Consider the following 16,696-nt stretch of genomic DNA (forward strand, 5'->3'; position numbering starts at 1 on the left):
TCTGGACTATTTAACAGTATGCAAGTTGACCTCCACGTCTTGGGTGCATTATATACCTCTATATCAATATTTGAAGTAACTTGCTTTCTAAGTGAGTTTTGACAGATTCTGCACATTTAGTTGAATAACTGAGCTGTGCTTTTGAGTTCAATAAGAGTACATGCTGCTGGTGTTGCTGTAATCACGAGTCCTCTTCCTTCCTCTCCTCTTCTTTCCTCTATCATAAACTGTAACTAGCTTATTTTTTTGTAATTTTGTGTTACAAAGTCCTATCAGAAAGATAATCTCATCCGTTAATGAACAAGTTAAGAGTCTATAACCATGCTAGTGGCTCTGAGAAGTGCTTTGAGCTAAATGCTAATGTCAGCATGTTTACAGGCTCACAGTGACAATGCTAAAATGCCGATGTTTAGCTGGTATAATGTTTACTATGTTCACCATCTTAGTTCGGAGTGTTTACATGCTAACATTTGCACAGAAAGTACAGCTGAGGCTGATGGAAATGTCATTAGTTTTGCAGGTATTAGGTCATGAACCAAAGTATGGGGCGAATAATAAAATTTGACCTGATGATGGCGGTACAAATAGTGTCAAGGGGTCACCGAACTTATTACAATGCATCCGGTGGGGGACATGAATGCGTGTACTGAATTTGCTGATAACCTGTTCAATAGTTGTTGATACATTTCACTCAAAACCACGAATGTCAACCTCATGGTGGGATTAGAAAAAAAGTCAGGGGACTACCAAAATCTTTACAATCCATCCTCTGGGTGCCTCGGATATCTGTACCAAAGGTTTATGTTGAGAAATTTTCCTTCTGGACCAAAGTGCTGGAGTTGCCATCCCTAGAGCCATGCTGGTAGCATGGCTAGAAACTACCTAGCTATACAGCCATGTCAAGAGACACATATGGTGCTTCCTATGTTTAAATAGTTATCATGTTTGGAAAAAGGCTAGTCAAAAAGCATGATTTCAGGCATTGGCCAGGAAAGAAATACTGAAGGGACACAGCCTCTAAATGCTTAACATGAAAAAAACAGTAGGCTACAGAAATAGTACAGAAAGGAGCCAGTTTCACCGGCTGGTCTTCAAATTGAGCCTAGGTACGAAGTAAATATATAATATAATAAGCGTATATAAATATATATACGCTTTACTGAATTAAAACAGGTTGCATCACACAAACTAATTCTTACATAGAGATTTGTAGTAAAATATTTTCACCCAGTAACTGGCAATTGTAATTGTTGCATAGTTTACTGAAGCAACTGACAAAGCTAATGTCAGTTGTTTAATAATGATGTAAACTGGGAAGATTTTAAATGCCATTCACAATAACAACTTATAAATAAAAACTTATGCCAATAGGCTTTTTTCAAAGAAAACATTTTGACATGTCACAGTAGGAAAAGCTCTGCTGTAAATGATGGCTGAATTCCATTTTTGCTTCAGTTTCAGGGTGCTGGTATTTGTGCATGCCGGCTCACTGTCTCACAGTCATGACATACTGGGACACTTGAATGGAGCAGAGCCATTGTTATCGTTTATAGTAACACCTGTGCTTGTCCTATTATGACCAGTCAACACGTCTGCCATGGGAAAGGCCAGTTATCTGACTGGTACTTGTGTTTCTTGCTTCAACTGACTTCTATTAGTGATTAGCCTAGTGAGAACATGTTAGTATGACTGATAGGAAATATGGCCGAAACTATGGAAAAAAGACCCACACTGACCATCAGTTTTGCTGTCTCTGGCAGATTTCCTCAACTCTTGCTAGCGAGCTAATAAATATTAACTTGGTGAGTCGGTTGAAAATTGGATCCTAATATAGCATCCAGGACACGCCTCCCCACAGTAGATGCACTTGTTGTGAACAGGCTTTTTTTTTTTTTTTATAAAGCATAACATGTAACCCCAGAAGTGGATTTAGCTGGTAAACGATACGGACTCTGGCTTTGGAAGTAGTGGTTGATTTCTGCTCTCTGCAGTAAGCTAGCTGTACATGTTAACGATTGCATCTTACATTAGAGCAGACAAGCACACTGTTTAATCCATTCCTTACACTTTTGCTCTTGTGTTGCTCCTACTAACAGCACCATACACATCACATCAACATCTGGAAAAAATCCAAAGCTTGACAGACTTGCCGTGCCTTGGTATAGTTGCTGAGATATGATTGGACAATCGCTGTGTGAAAGAGGGGTTCACCAAGTTATTTAGTTGGTCGTAGTATTTGTTAGGTGATAGCAAGATGCATGCATGATAGTGATTAATGTAAAAATCGTCACACACTTTTGTAAATCTTGTTTTTATTTATTCATCATGATACATGCATTTCTCACCAGTACTAGGACTTATTTCTCTCAGTATACCCTCCTCTACCAGAATCATTGTGTGTGTGTGTGTGTGTGTGTGTGTGTGTGTGGGTGTGTGTGTGTGTGTGTGTTTGTCTGTGTGTGTGAGCATGTAAATGCAGGATCCTGTTTTGATCAAAGGTCTGGTTTAGTCAGTGGACGTGTAGCAGATGGCAGCTCTGCCTTTGTAATTATACTAACAAGGCGATGAAGCACCATGACAGTTTAGTCCGTCTAATTTATCTACTCCTTTCTTTTAATTAAAATTAAATTCTTCTATCCTTCATTCCTCCCTTTCTTTTCTATTTCATGTGCTTGTCCAAAAAATACTACTGTCAACGTTGTGTATTGAAATGTTTCCTTTTTTGTCAGACATGGATCAGATGCAGTGTTTAGCAGCATGCTTCCTTTAAACTCTATTTAGCATAGCATTAGCACATGCTTGGCAGCTAACAGACAGAAGGTTAGGAGCCTGGATTCACATAATCTTCTGAGTGACATCTTAAGAAGGCTTGGCTTTCAGTGTGTCTCTGTTTCCTCTCCTCTCCTCTCCTCTCCTTGTCTTGGTGGGGTTTTTTTTGTTGGTTTTTTTAATTCTTGTGGCTCTTTCCAGAGGGCTGTCACCAGGAGTTCAGCACCAGCTGGGTTTCTGGTGTCATTGTTGTCCGCATGAAGGGTGTTATCTCTTGCCTTTGAGGGACGGATCTTGATGTAATAGGGTCAGCAGTGTTTCATCATTAGGATTTCAAGGCCTTCTCCAAAGAAGTCCATTTTAATTAGGAGATTTTCCACTCATCTATCCCAAACTCAATTTGGCTGGTTTTAGTCAAATGAGGATAGTATTTAAAAAGAGTTTAGGGGAGAAACAACACAAGCACCTCGAGGCAAGATCTGCTGGTGTCTTTGAGGTGACACATGTTCTACAAAGTTTTTCTGAATGGTACACTTCTTCATCTTAGTGCTTCCTCTCCTTGTTTTTCTATCGGTTAATTTGTTTCTTCCTTGCATCCTTTACCCATTTTCACATGGGCTCTCCTTCCCTCCTCCTCCCTGGTGGTTCTGTTTCCAGTGCGGCCAACAAACTACGGCACAAGTAGCTTTCCAGACAGTAGTTGCTAAGCAGTTGGAGGTGTAGAGTTTGGTTTTATTAAAATCATAAGATTATGATTTTAAATTCATTCACTTTTGGAATCTGAATCAATTTTTGATGAATTTAGCAACTATGCCATAGTGTTTTGTTTACAACTCCAACAATTAAGTATTTTGAATTAGTGACAGTTCTGATTGGTATTTTAACATAAACCTATAGCATCGTTACAATACTTGGGAGACCTCAGTGTTTTTAAGTAACATGGACGATGTGCTACAAATAACTTTCAGCACTTCATCTCCTGTCCTCAGGCTGCAGTCTGCATCTCCTCTGCAGTCGGTTAAAATAGCTTGCCGTGCTTTGTCCAGTAGGTAGACGCTCTGAGATTGTGCCTCAGGCCTTCTAGGTTCCTTCCTGGATAATCAGGAAACAAGGCCTTTCATATTGTGATTATGTATACAGCACTTAAGCAGCAGTGTGGCCAAACACATACCCATATTTAGGTAAATTATAATGACTGTGTTCTCATGCAGGATGAACCCCACAGCTGACAATACCTACCTATCTATATTTACCTTTAGTCAGGGGAAGAGAAGAGGACATGCTTGTCACTGTGATTTATCTCCATTTGGATTCCATTTTATTTGAGTTTAAATTAGATTCTATTGCAGGATGTCTTGGGTATGGCAATATACCACCTGCCCATAATGCTACCTAAATAAGCAGACAGTATGACTCTTGGGCCTTTCAAAGTGGTACTCCACCCAAAAGTTTGTTTGCTCTTACTTGATGAACTGCAACAGTGGACGATAAATTCAAGAATTCAGGTCAGTTACAATGGTTTCCAGTTATGACAATGAGTCTTTGGACTGTACTCAAACAGCCTAAATCCACTGATTCCATGTTGGACTATCCTCAAAGCTCAGAACCTCCACCATGCATTTAGCCGTAACCGTGAGGCATAACAGATGTATAATAAAAAATATATAGAAATATTGTCATTGTACAGTGCATGTTACACAGATAAATTAAACCATGACAATGATGCAAGCTGGATGTTAATATGGGATTGCTGACAATGTGATAGCATGTTGTGTCAAAAACTACTGAAAGCGTTTCAGCGGTATTTGATTTCAAAATGCCTAATAACAAAAATTGGCCTGTAATGATTGAGAATTCCAGGGTTGAGCTTTGGTTCTCTAACTTTAAAAGATTAGGGAACAGTGTTGGTGAATAGTGAGTTACTGGGAGATCCTAAAAGCGGGAGAAGGTCTATCAAGACATCACTAAATCTAAGTGTAGAGGGCAGGGGATGGGTTTGAATACAGGAGCTAATGACAAAAGTCTCATGGGTAACCGAACTAAATTGAAGTAAACTGAATTGGTGAGACTGAAATAAGAAAGGACAGTGTGAGGCATCTTTGCCCAGGACGAAGTGATTTTTCCTCCCTTTCTCATATTCCCTGTCGGAGTAGTATCAGAAAAACGAATGTAAGAGAATAAGAAAAATGAAAAAAAAAACAGACTATTCCGAATGGACATGGCTGCTCTCGGCTTCCATAATAAACATTCTTCAATGCTATAACTCTGTTTAAACCAGCCCAATCACAGAGAGAAACACCCTAAAAGTTATCTAATATCAGACTTGTTCAAAGTGGACTCTGATGATCTAAGCAGAGAAGCAATGATCCAAAGAGACTTCGTTAGAGAAGATTAATCAAATATCATAAAACGTTAATTCCACGAACTCAAAGGACTTACTAATGTGACACTGCATCAAAATCAGAAGAAGCTGATATCTATTTTTCTCTCAATTTCTCATAAATGTTATTTGTAGCATGACTTGGTTGAATATAATTGGAGGACTGTGGACGACTTATACTGGATTTGCTGCATTTGTTTCTAACAATTCTTCTTTTTATAGAAATTCCTTCATCCCAGCACTGATCACTCTTTCTGCCCTTCTCTCTGCCCATTTAGAATGCTTCTCATCCAAGGCGGAGGACCGACTGTTCAGGAAACTGTTCAGAAGATATAACCAGTTCATCAGACCAGTGGAGAACGTCTCTGACCCCGTCACTGTGGAGTTTGAGGTTTCCATCTCACAGCTGGTCAAAGTAGTAAGCTACATGCCAACACACACAGTACCTCTGCACATTCTATTCATACTGCTCTGTATGTCAAGTGTATATGAACAAAGGTGAATGTGTCAAAAATGTTTCCCTAAGAGCCTCCTCTCAAGAGTATGTGAGTGTGTGTGAACTGTGAGATGTCTTCCCACGAGAATCTTGATCATATTTCCTACCTTTGAAACAGAAAAGCTAAAAAGATAAGCTGCGGAACGAGACAAGTGAAAGCCGAAAGTGAATACAGCCTTTATTTAGTCTGTTAATTTTCATGGATTCCAAAAATGGCACACGGTCTTGTTATACACTGCTGTTTTGTTCTGGCGATGTTAAGTTTAACGCTGTTGGGGGACGGGGTGGGGTGGGGTGGTTGCTGCACATCCCCCAGTGAAAAGAGGATTTCAGCTCAGAATGGAAATCCTCAGATTAAGAGAAAATTGCCTGCAGGAACCGTTTTCAGACTGGACCGATATGTAGCTATATGTGCTTGCTCAGCAAGGTCAGATTAATTTAAAGGTGAGCGTGCATATGTGCACGTGTGGGCACACTCAATGAATGTGTCACTATGTGTTTGTCTGTGCCTATATTTTCTGCTTGTATACAGTATATGTGGCTGATGCATCTCTGTATGTGCTTAATGTGGAATTCTGAGAATCACAGGACTGCAAAGGAAACCTGAATAAGGATCATGGAGGAAGGTAGATAGGAACTGACATCTGTAACCTCTCCATCTATTATTAAATTCCTCATAGTTGACCTTTTCACTCATTCGACTCCAGCTTTAGAGGAAACAAAGATTAGAGGATGAATTCCAATTCTTTTAAAAATGGGGATTTTTATTCCTGTCTCTCTTGTTTTAACACTCTGCTGCTGTACCAACGACACACTGTCTTACACAAACACACACACACACTGTCGTTCTGCTGGCTAACAAGCTCCCTTCCTTCTCCGTGTCTCTGCAGGATGAGGTGAATCAGATCATGGAAACAAACTTATGGCTCAGGCATGTAAGTATAAACATACAAACACACACAGATACACACTTAAACACACAACATGTTCATTTACCTAACCCCATCTTGGGGTCTGTGGAGACAGAGGGATGTGAAGCTTGAGGAGGGGTCATGTGTGTTAGCACGTATCTATACATACTAAGCAGACATCATTATGGCATGCCACCCTCGGTTTCTCTCTCTCCCTGTGTGCGTTCGTGTCTGTGTGTAATGTGTGTGTGTGTCTGAGTGTCATACACCATTGAAATCTTAAACACAGTAAGAAGAAAGAAGAGAGGACAAGTGAACAAGAAAACAAGGATATCTCAGATACACTTGGATGCAGTCAGCTGGTGATGAATGTTAGCATTATGGTTAGTCACGCTCTGTCACTCAGCAGATCTATAGCCACAGACCTTGAACTCCTGACCTCACACAGCCAGCTATCCTCTGAAATAACCCATTTTGTCTTTGTCCTCCAAACCGCTACCTCTCTGATACCTTGTGGTTCTTTCCCTCTTCCTTTTCCCCGTTCTGCATCTGTATTTCTCTTATAAAAAAAAACAACTTACTATAAACATTATAGCCATTGCCATGAATTAAATCAGACTAATTGCACTACATGGCAAAACAGCAGTTGGTTGCTGATGCGATTCAGTGGTTGATAGGGTCATTCTGTGATCTCTGAGTTCTCCAATTAAAAGGCTTTGACAGGCTAGTACAGGCTAATCCCGTTTGTTGCTTTTAATGGCTTGGCTGTTTATTTAAAACAAGGCATCAATTATGAGAAGCTGCGTCAAAACCACAGTCACTCATACAGAGTGTGAATCGCAGCCAGTGGGTTTTCAGTGGAAGCCATTTTAGAAAGCCTCCCTTGATGAATTTATTGCATCTGTTCTGCAGTAACACTGCAGGTGATTCCCTCTGTAACAGCAACACAGTGTTTCTAAATTTGTTCACTATATAATCCTTAAAACCAAGCTCCATTGCTTACTTTTATGTAAGGGATAAGATAACTTCATTTTAACTAGTACAAATAGTGTACTACAGCCACTATGTGTGCTTGATTTTTTTCTATTCTATCTTTTTTCTATCTTTCAATCATTTCTTCTCTCTGATGCATGTCTCCTGTATCCTCTTTTTTCCTCTTTTACTTCTTTTATCCCTTATAAACCGGTCAATTCTAATCAAGTATGCCAAGGGCCTGTATGAAAATTATTATAACATTAGGCTGAACCCAAGGCTGTATTAAAGACTAGATGGGTCGGAATTTTATCCATGAATTAAACAATTACATTTATTGACTGATTAATTAATGAATACAAACATAAGAGAATAATTAGATATATGTATTGATAGGAATTTAAATAATATTAAAATGAAAAATATGAATATCTGTACCTAAATTAAATGAACAAGTCAGCAATTAAATAAATAAATAAAGGATGAAATATACTTCTAAAATATATTTCATGTCGTATTTATTTTATCAATCTTATGATTGTTTGCTCTGTTTCTCAGTAAACATTCAGATAAAAGCTGTCGAGTCAGATCCTCTCCTCTGTATCACAAAATAATTTGTTCAACTATTTGTAGTTGGGAAAGGCAAAATATAGGACTCGAGATAATCCTATATTTTGCTTCCATAATACGTAATTTAATATACGTTTCATGGAACAATAGCATTAGAGGTGAAATGAAATTAGCCAATTTTATGGTAAAGATGACAAAATTTGCATGCCGGTCATTCCAGCAACTCTCTAACTACTAAATGAAAGGTTATTAGGCTCACTAAAGGAATTATCCTCCTGTGTTGTTTGATTGTGTCAGGAGAAAAAAAAAAGGCCCTTCCCCGCTCTCCTAAAAAGTCCGACTACGTTACCATTGGACAAAGAAAAATTAAATAAGCCTTTTTTGCGTTACTACAGTCCCTAACTGAGTCCATACTAAAGAACGGTTTAAGATGTTTACTCATTTGTGAGAATGGTGGATGGTTGATGGTGACTGCCTATCTATCTGTTCAGCACTCTGCCAGTGATTGTTAAATGTTGAATCACCTATATTTGGAAAAAAAAAAAAAAGCCGTTCAGTTTGACCTATCAGGAATTACATTTCCAGCCAATCATAATGCAAACTGCCAGGATAGATAAATGGAAAAGCCAGTGTAGCATGAAGTGGTTAATTAAACAGCTCCCAGGTCGTAACTGGGTATTAATCCTCCTTGCTAATGAATGAATTCATCTTGAATGACATGCAAATAACCAAGACTAATGGATCTACGGCTCATGAAATGTTACCCGTAGGTATTTTGACAGGATAGTAAAGTGAACGCATTCATCCTTCAACTATTTCATTGAACTATTTACTTATATTTTCCCCTTCTCCTCTGAGCTGTGATTATTATTAAAGTGTTATTATTTGTTTGAAAAACGGCTACATTGTGATTCTATTCCCAGAAGGAATTGCATAAAACAATAAATACATGTTTGCTCGAGTTTTACTGCAAAAGCAATGAAAGCACTCTACTGCTCAGTGAAACTCATGTCTCTGTCTATAAACATTAGATTTTTACTAGCTGTGACAGCAGTACTGGTGTGTGTGTGTGTGTGTTTGTGCGTGTGTGTGTGTGTGTGTGTGTGTGTGTGTGTGTGTGTGTGTGTGTGTGTGTGTGTGTGTCATCATGGCAAAATGTGGTCCTGGAGACACCCACTGTAGCGGGGAGTACCACAGAGGTGGGTTTGAGTACTTTGACAGGTGTTTATATGTCTATCTGTCTGTCTGTGGACAGATTTTGTCACAGCGACAGCATCACACCCGTGCAAGATACAGTCACAAAACCTTTCAGGTGTGTAGCTGAGATCAACATAAAGGCTGAGTTTGAAGATCGGTGTGGTCCGACAAATGAGTACTGAGTACTCGTGTAATAAAGTAGTAATGACTACAGATTAACCATGGGTCGGGGTTCCCTGCTGGTGTGATCCCATCACAAGATGGTCTCTAGTTTGCTATAAAATCCTTATTTGCATGTACTGTGAAACATCAAAGGAAGTTCTGCCTGCAGTATAAATACATATTTCAAAATATTCCCATTAAGGAGGATGTCTCCAGTGACTGAAACTGTGTGCAGTGTCCAATGCAAAACACAAAACAGATGGTTGACTCCCCAGTATGTTCAAAAGGCTTTTCTCTTCTTCACTTTCAGATTTGGAATGACTACAAGCTGCGATGGATGCCGGCTGAGTTTGACGGGATTGAGTTCATTAGAGTTCCATCAAACAAGATTTGGAGACCTGACATTGTGCTCTACAACAAGTGAGGCTGTCAACATTATCATTAGCTTACACGCCGTCATAATTACCAGGATCATTTTTAGACACTAGAAGAAAAACAGTATTGGCTGTATATAACACTTAAAATTAAATATGTTTATGTTTTCCTGACAAGTTGTGGCCATGCAAATAATGAATAATGGTTGTCAGGAACAACGGCGAAAATAAAATAATGATGCTATAGTGCCTCAAATCCCCTTAAGAAGATGTTAGGGTGGATGGTTGGAAAAACAAAGTCTCTGACACCAGAGAATGTGTTTTGTATCTTGTGCTCTTTTAACTGTCAACACTGGTTTCTTTTAACACAACTTTAAAACTGCACCAATCAATATTTTTATAATAGCAATGGGTCAAATGTATACATGTAATGTAAAAGGCATCTCTCGTAGTGATATATCCACAGAGAATTATCACCCAACTTCCCCTCAGCTCTGTGAAGCAGTTTAGCTTCTTTCAGCTCATTGTTTTGGTTTTACAGCCTGCAACTTGACTGTTTTGGTTCAGTCCCATGGCTCTCATCAACCCTGTTTTCAGCAGCAGCAGGTAGTTCCTCTCACCAAAAAACTCTACTAAACTCACGGTACACTACCTGTCCAGCACCAAACAGCAGATGGACAAATTTAGCAACTAGGTTGTGAGCAAAGCGTAACATTTAGCAGCTAAAGAGACAGACGATTCCCTCAGGCTCTGGTGGAGACCAAACTATGCTAGAACAAGAGTGAGTATGGGATCACATTCATAAGTCACCAGAAACTCCACTCAAACTGAATTGTGTTTGCTCCTCTAAGTTGACAAAAATCAATTGCTGCTTTAAGCATGTAGTTTATGATTACCTAAACTTAACTAGACCTTACCCATAGAGATGGCAGATCAGAAAATGCTCATGTGAATCATTTTTGTAATGGTCATATGGGTAATTTTGGAAAGCAGTGACAAACAACCCAATGTTGTTCCTGTATAAGAACTTGTTATATTATCAAGATCATCAAAATATTACATTAATGTCTACGTTTTTGAAGCACAAATGTCTTTTGGCTGTGACACTTTGTGACAGACTATACCCTAATAACATTTAAATAGGCTAACGCGATTGTCTATTTTTCATGGTCAGTGTTTTGTTGTGCTCTATTCTCTCAATTTCAATTCACTTAATTGTGGACTAATTTCTCTTTCTACTTACAATAGCGATTAATGATGTTAATCAAAGGCAGTTCACAATATTGTGCAATGCAGTTTCATTGTCCTCTTTTTTTTAATCCTAATGCTCTCTTTCCTACCTCCATAACCTCACTTTTTTTATCTTCTCCCCTCTCTTGTGTTCCTCGCTTCCATTTTCTCATCACCTCTCCTCTTATTGTTTTATGTCTCTGCCTTCCTCTAACCTTTGTGTCCTATTCAACACCCACATATTCTTGATCATATCTCATCATACCTTCTCCGCCATGGGATTACTTCTGCTTGATTATACACACACACACACACACACACACACACACACACACACACACACACACACACACACACACACACACACACACACACACACACACACACACACATCATATACAGCGCTGTAGGTGATTTCCTTGTGGAGGATAAGACCAAGGCTCTGCTGAAGTTTGATGGTACCATCACCTGGGTTCCTCCAGCCATTTTCAAATCCTCCTGCCCCATGGACATCACCTACTTCCCCTTTGACTATCAAAACTGCTCCATGAAGTTTGGCTCCTGGACTTATGACAAAGCCAAGATTGACCTGGTACTTATTGGGTCCAAGGTCAGTTTCAGTGTTATTGGGTTGTGTAGCTATCACAATTAATCAATTTCATCGTTTTTCCTTCTGTCCTGCCTTCATGTATTTAGGGGATGCATAAGGGGAACTCCACCGATTTTACACATACAGGTTTACTGATAATAGAGAGCTCTACTCAGCCTGTGAAAACAGTTGTATAATGTCTTCTGCAGCTCTGGAGGGAACTTCCTAAAGTCTGAGAAAATAACCCTGAAGATGTCATTGTGATGTAATAAGGGTTACCTTGTCAAATATTTCCCAAAAAATTGTCATAAAGTGAGGAGCATGGATTTTTCACACAGTGGGATTTAGGAGGCAGGGTGAGTGAAATTAAAAATGCTAATGCGTTGCATTATGGGAGGTGTAGGAGCCAGCATTTTTGAAGTGAAAATCCACATTATTGAATTTTAAAAGTAATATTTGGAACCCATTTTGTTTTTTCCCTTACATAGAGGGACAATCACAGGCTGCAATTGTATTTTTTTTTTGCCAATTTTCCTCCACACTTCCTATTATAGAGTTTCTGAACTGTAAAGAGCTGTAACAAGATGGCCTTATTTACTGTAAACTACAGTGGCCAGCTTCTCCCTGCAGCAACAAGTTTGGGGTGCACGTGGACACAAATGGTTGGTTTTAAGTTTATTTGCACCATCTTAAAAATTAATGTTTATCAGTGAAAAAAAATGGTAAAAACCAAAACCATAAGCCTTATACAGTATGTATCATATTGACTGACATGGTCCTTTTAAGATATAGTAAGTTGCCCCTGAATGTTGTTCTAGTGTTATATCATTACATGTTTTTATTTTAAGATCCACTTATCCATTTATCCACCCCCTAGGTGAACCTGAAAGACTTCTGGGAGAGCGGCGAGTGGGAAATTATTGACGCTCCCGGCTACAAGCACGATATCAAGTACAACTGCTGTGAGGAGATCTACCCAGACATCACCTACTCCTTTTACATCCGGCGCCTGCCACTCTTCTACACCATCAACCTCATCATCCCCTGCCTCCTCATCTCTTTCCTCACAGTGCTGGTTTTCTATCTCCCGTCTGACTGTGGAGAGAAGGTCACGCTCTGTATCTCCGTCCTGCTCTCCCTCACTGTGTTCCTGCTCGTTATCACTGAGACCATCCCCTCCACGTCGCTGGTCATCCCGCTCATTGGAGAGTACCTGCTCTTCACAATGATCTTCGTCACACTCAGCATCGTCATCACCGTGTTTGTGTTGAATGTACACTACCGCACGCCCATGACCCACACTATGCCGGGTTGGGTGCGCTCTGTATTTCTCAAAGTGCTGCCGAGGATTATGCTGATGCGGAGACCGATTGATGAAGACAGCAAGGCTGGGGGGTTGGACAGCAGTGGGGAGGCAGGAGGAGCTGGAGGGGGAGGAGGAGGCGGAGGAGGGAAAGGAGGGAGGAAAAGGAAGAATAGCTTGATGCAGGTAAATAGTCCCTACCCCTTATACACTTGCTGACTACTTGTTTAAGGTTCTGACCTAAATGTCACCCGGGGCTTGTTCAATAAACCACAGAAGTTCACCTTGAAGTGGCCATACTAGGCTAGCCACCTGGACGCCAACTAGAAATCTGGAATAGCGAAAAGCCTCCCACACCAAGGACAATTCACACATCTGACACTTTCTTTATGTAAGTGAATATTCTCAAAGAAAGTGTGTGAGAGGATAAAACCCTCAGAATCCTACAGTATCTCTAAGGCACGATCACATACATGACTGTCTGGCAAAAAGAACAATGCAGAGGGAAAAGGTTGTGTAGGTTTATCAACATGCGACGAAATTTGAAGAATTAAACAACACCGAGGGGAGGACTGCTCGGGTTTGGGCGTCTTCACTCTCTCTATTGAAAAACCATGGCTCATGCTGGCACAAAGCAATTCTGTGAGTGATCACGTGTAAGGAGCTCAACTCCTTTGTCCCAGATGAATTCTTTCTCTCCAAACTGTAACTTTCTAATTTGTAAAAATCAATCTATCATTGATGTGGCTAAACTTTAAAACGTTTTTAAAAAGTGTTGCAATCAATATTTTGGAAAAGGCAGCCAGGCTTTGACTAGAACATGGTAGTTTTGACTTAATTCCCCGTTCAACACAAGCAAAATCAATACTATAACACCTTGGGATCTAGCTACTTGCTTCCTGCAAGTACAGCCAGGTGGATCCACGAAAACAACTTCTCTGTACTAGTAAATAATTTAAATACAGCTCTCCCACACATACGGTGAGATTCAATAAATTCTTTAGGGTAAGCAATAAGAGCTCTGAGGGAAAAAAAGCCAAAAGTTTTACTCCCCAAATCACTGGACAGAAACAAGTGTCTCCATGACATTACCTTGTAAAAGTTGTACTGCTAAGATCCCACAGATATATCCCAGAGATCTCGCGCCTGTGAAACTGCGAAAATATTACCCAACAGTGTCTACTCTGAGGTACAGCCGAATGTAAAATGTAATCTGAATTGTGGTTGTGATCGCCAGCAGGTTGGTGGGGGCTCCCTGAACTGTCTGGAGTTTGGGGACAGTAAGCTCTCTTCCATGGAGGGCTGCACTGGGAAGAAATGCCCGTGCCCCTGCCAGCATGGGAAGGAGACCCCAGAAACAACAGACACGGCGAAGATGACGCATCAGCTGAGTCCGCAGAGCATCAACACAGTGGTGGCCTTTTCTGTGGTTTCACCTGAGATTAAACAGGCCATCGAGAGCGTCAAGTACATCGCTGAGAACATGAGGAGCCGCAACAAGGCCAAAGAGGTTAGTCATTGTTATTTTCACTGTAAGCGATCACTCTGAATGTCATCTTATAGTAAGAAAAGAGGAATTAAATGCAATGTAGGCTTTTTATCTGGAGCTGCTGCTGTATTCACATCCTCCAAAAAACACACACGTGTACAGACACACCGTCAAGAGTTTGTTTTACACAAATATACTGAAAAAGTGTTTCATTACATGTATTCATATCAGCAAAGTAAAAGCATACAATTCAACAAAGAAAACCACTTTCGTTTCTGCTCTTTCTACCAAATAATCCAAGTCAATCCCAAGAAAATTATTCAAAAATTCTGCATTTGTCCAAAATAATTAAGATACAAATTGTTTTAAATGTCAGTAAGCTTTAGTAGACGCTGGTTCATAGAGGAGTTTATATCAGCTTTAAATAAATGCTAAATTGTGATAAACCAAAAGTATCCCTGAAAGATACAACACACTACAATGCAAGCCCAGAGAGAAGCCCTGGGGCCTTCACACAAGACAACTTTTGCTGCTGTTTTGTCATAAAACCGACTCCTGAATTTAACTCAAGTGTAATAATAATAATATTCACAATGTGCAGTCTTTTTGCTGCAATTTTGAGTTTTGCCATTTTAGGAAATACAGTACCTGACAAAACTTCAGAATCAAGCCTCATAGGAAATATGATATTCCAGTGTTTCTAAACTTTGCATAAATCTACAATCGCTCAGAGAAAGCAAAACACGTAGCAAGTGTGTTCGATGCATAATGTATTCATGCAAAAACACCCTAAGCAGTGTTTGCCTAGGCGAGCTCTGTTGTGATTCTGGGCAGCATTGTTGCAGATCCTTACCTGCTCCATAAGTTAACAATAGCATAAACCGGAACCAAATCATTTTAGATTTGAGTGGAGAGCTCTCCCTCCTCTCTCCATCAGTTATAAATACTGTGGGTGAAATTTCCCGAAGGGGAGAAGCAGCCTTTGATATGCAAAACTCGTGGCTCAATCAGCTTTGTCAAAAAACGCCTGTCACTTCTTTTGACGCTGTAGTTTGAATGTGATTATCATAGTAATTTCCTCCTGTGTAAATTATGTATCAATTTTCTGTCGGCTTACAAGAAATGTTCAACTCTTTTCTCTCTTCCTCTTTTTTCTCTTCTTCTTTCTTTCCATCCGTGCTGTGTAATCTTAACCTCATCTAATCAACTCCCACAACCTCCCACCTTCTGAGATTCTGGATCTCCCATTTTTCTCTTGCTGTGCACCTTTCCTCACCTGCTTTTCAAAAAAATCTGTCTTCAACTTCCATCCATCATTTGTCACCACTGACACTTTCCTCTGGCTTCTCACACTTTTTGGTTTGTCCCGTCCGTCGCTCACAGGTGGAGGATGACTGGAAATACGTTGCCATGGTGATTGATAGAATCTTCCTCTGGGTATTTGTGACCGTGTGCGTCCTGGGAACCGTGGGCCTCTTCCTCCAGCCGCTTTTTGGATTTGTCTCATAACTGCTGACCAATCAGGGTTTGCTGCCACCCTGTGTCAACCAATCCTGAACAAGTGACTAACTCTCAGTTCTCAGTTGACGAATCAGAAACGAGTTTTGAGTCCTAAAGCACTATCTGGTGTGCTGGTTTTGCTTCTTGCCTTTCGCAGACGTAAGCAGTGAAGTTGAAGTAAAACGTTTTTTGTAAGGTTTGCAGGCTGGTTGGTAAACTATGTAACATGAACAGAAGTTGTAAGCCGTCATTTTATGCCTTTTAAGGCTGCTTGTTTTACTGGTAAAAAATAAAATCATTGCCATAGAAACTAATAATGCAGACACTGCACTCTGCCTTTGGATAATCTTCACAGAAAGCAAGGGGATAATGCAATATCAACAAAGAATTATTTTCTTTTCAGCCTTACTTTATTATGATTATATTCTGTTAAAGATAGTCACTTCAAAGGTATTAAACTTATCTCTGTTTTCATGGGTCTGGAAATTTACATTGAAATCAATAAAATAAATTAAGTTACAATTTAATACATTTCGATGTTTGATTTAAATGTAGCTGAAACACACCAAGTTGCAAAGATTCCATTAGAGACAAAGGGTGAGCTGGTGGTTACAGCTACTGTGCTAAGACAGTTACATTAGGGTTAGCCGGAGTTTAGCCAGGCTTTTTTCGCTCAATGCTGACTGGATTTATCTGCTGCCTCATTTAGTTACGTGGGATACCTAATAAAGTTACCAAAATGTCAGTTCATCAA

General features: G+C 39.8%; 1 protein-coding gene across 1 annotated transcript; it reads left to right on the top strand.

Moving 5' to 3' along the window:
• Positions 1-530: 530 nt before the first annotated feature.
• Positions 531-15,951, top strand: chrna6 (cholinergic receptor, nicotinic, alpha 6). Its single transcript, XM_040146107.1, has 8 exons — positions 531-597; positions 5,428-5,567; positions 6,536-6,580; positions 9,768-9,877; positions 11,464-11,671; positions 12,528-13,139; positions 14,191-14,463; positions 15,826-15,951. The coding sequence occupies exons 1-8, from the start codon at positions 531-533 to the stop codon at positions 15,949-15,951; spliced, it is 1,581 nt and encodes a 526-aa protein (XP_040002041.1).
• Positions 15,952-16,696: the final 745 nt, after the last annotated feature.

This window comes from Xiphias gladius, chromosome 15 (genome assembly GCF_016859285.1).
Source record: "Xiphias gladius isolate SHS-SW01 ecotype Sanya breed wild chromosome 15, ASM1685928v1, whole genome shotgun sequence".
NCBI lineage: Eukaryota > Metazoa > Chordata > Actinopteri > Istiophoriformes > Xiphiidae > Xiphias > Xiphias gladius.

Bases quoted from the DNA above. Each gene is read 5' to 3' on its own strand.
- chrna6 (XM_040146107.1), top strand. From the start codon at position 531: ATGAACCAAAGTATGGGGCGAATAATAAAATTTGACCTGATGATGGCG. The intron at 11,672-12,527 runs GTCAGTTTCAGT...TCCACCCCCTAG, and splicing joins TGGTACTTATTGGGTCCAAG to GTGAACCTGAAAGACTTCTG. The intron at 14,464-15,825 runs GTTAGTCATTGT...CGTCGCTCACAG, and splicing joins GCCGCAACAAGGCCAAAGAG to GTGGAGGATGACTGGAAATA.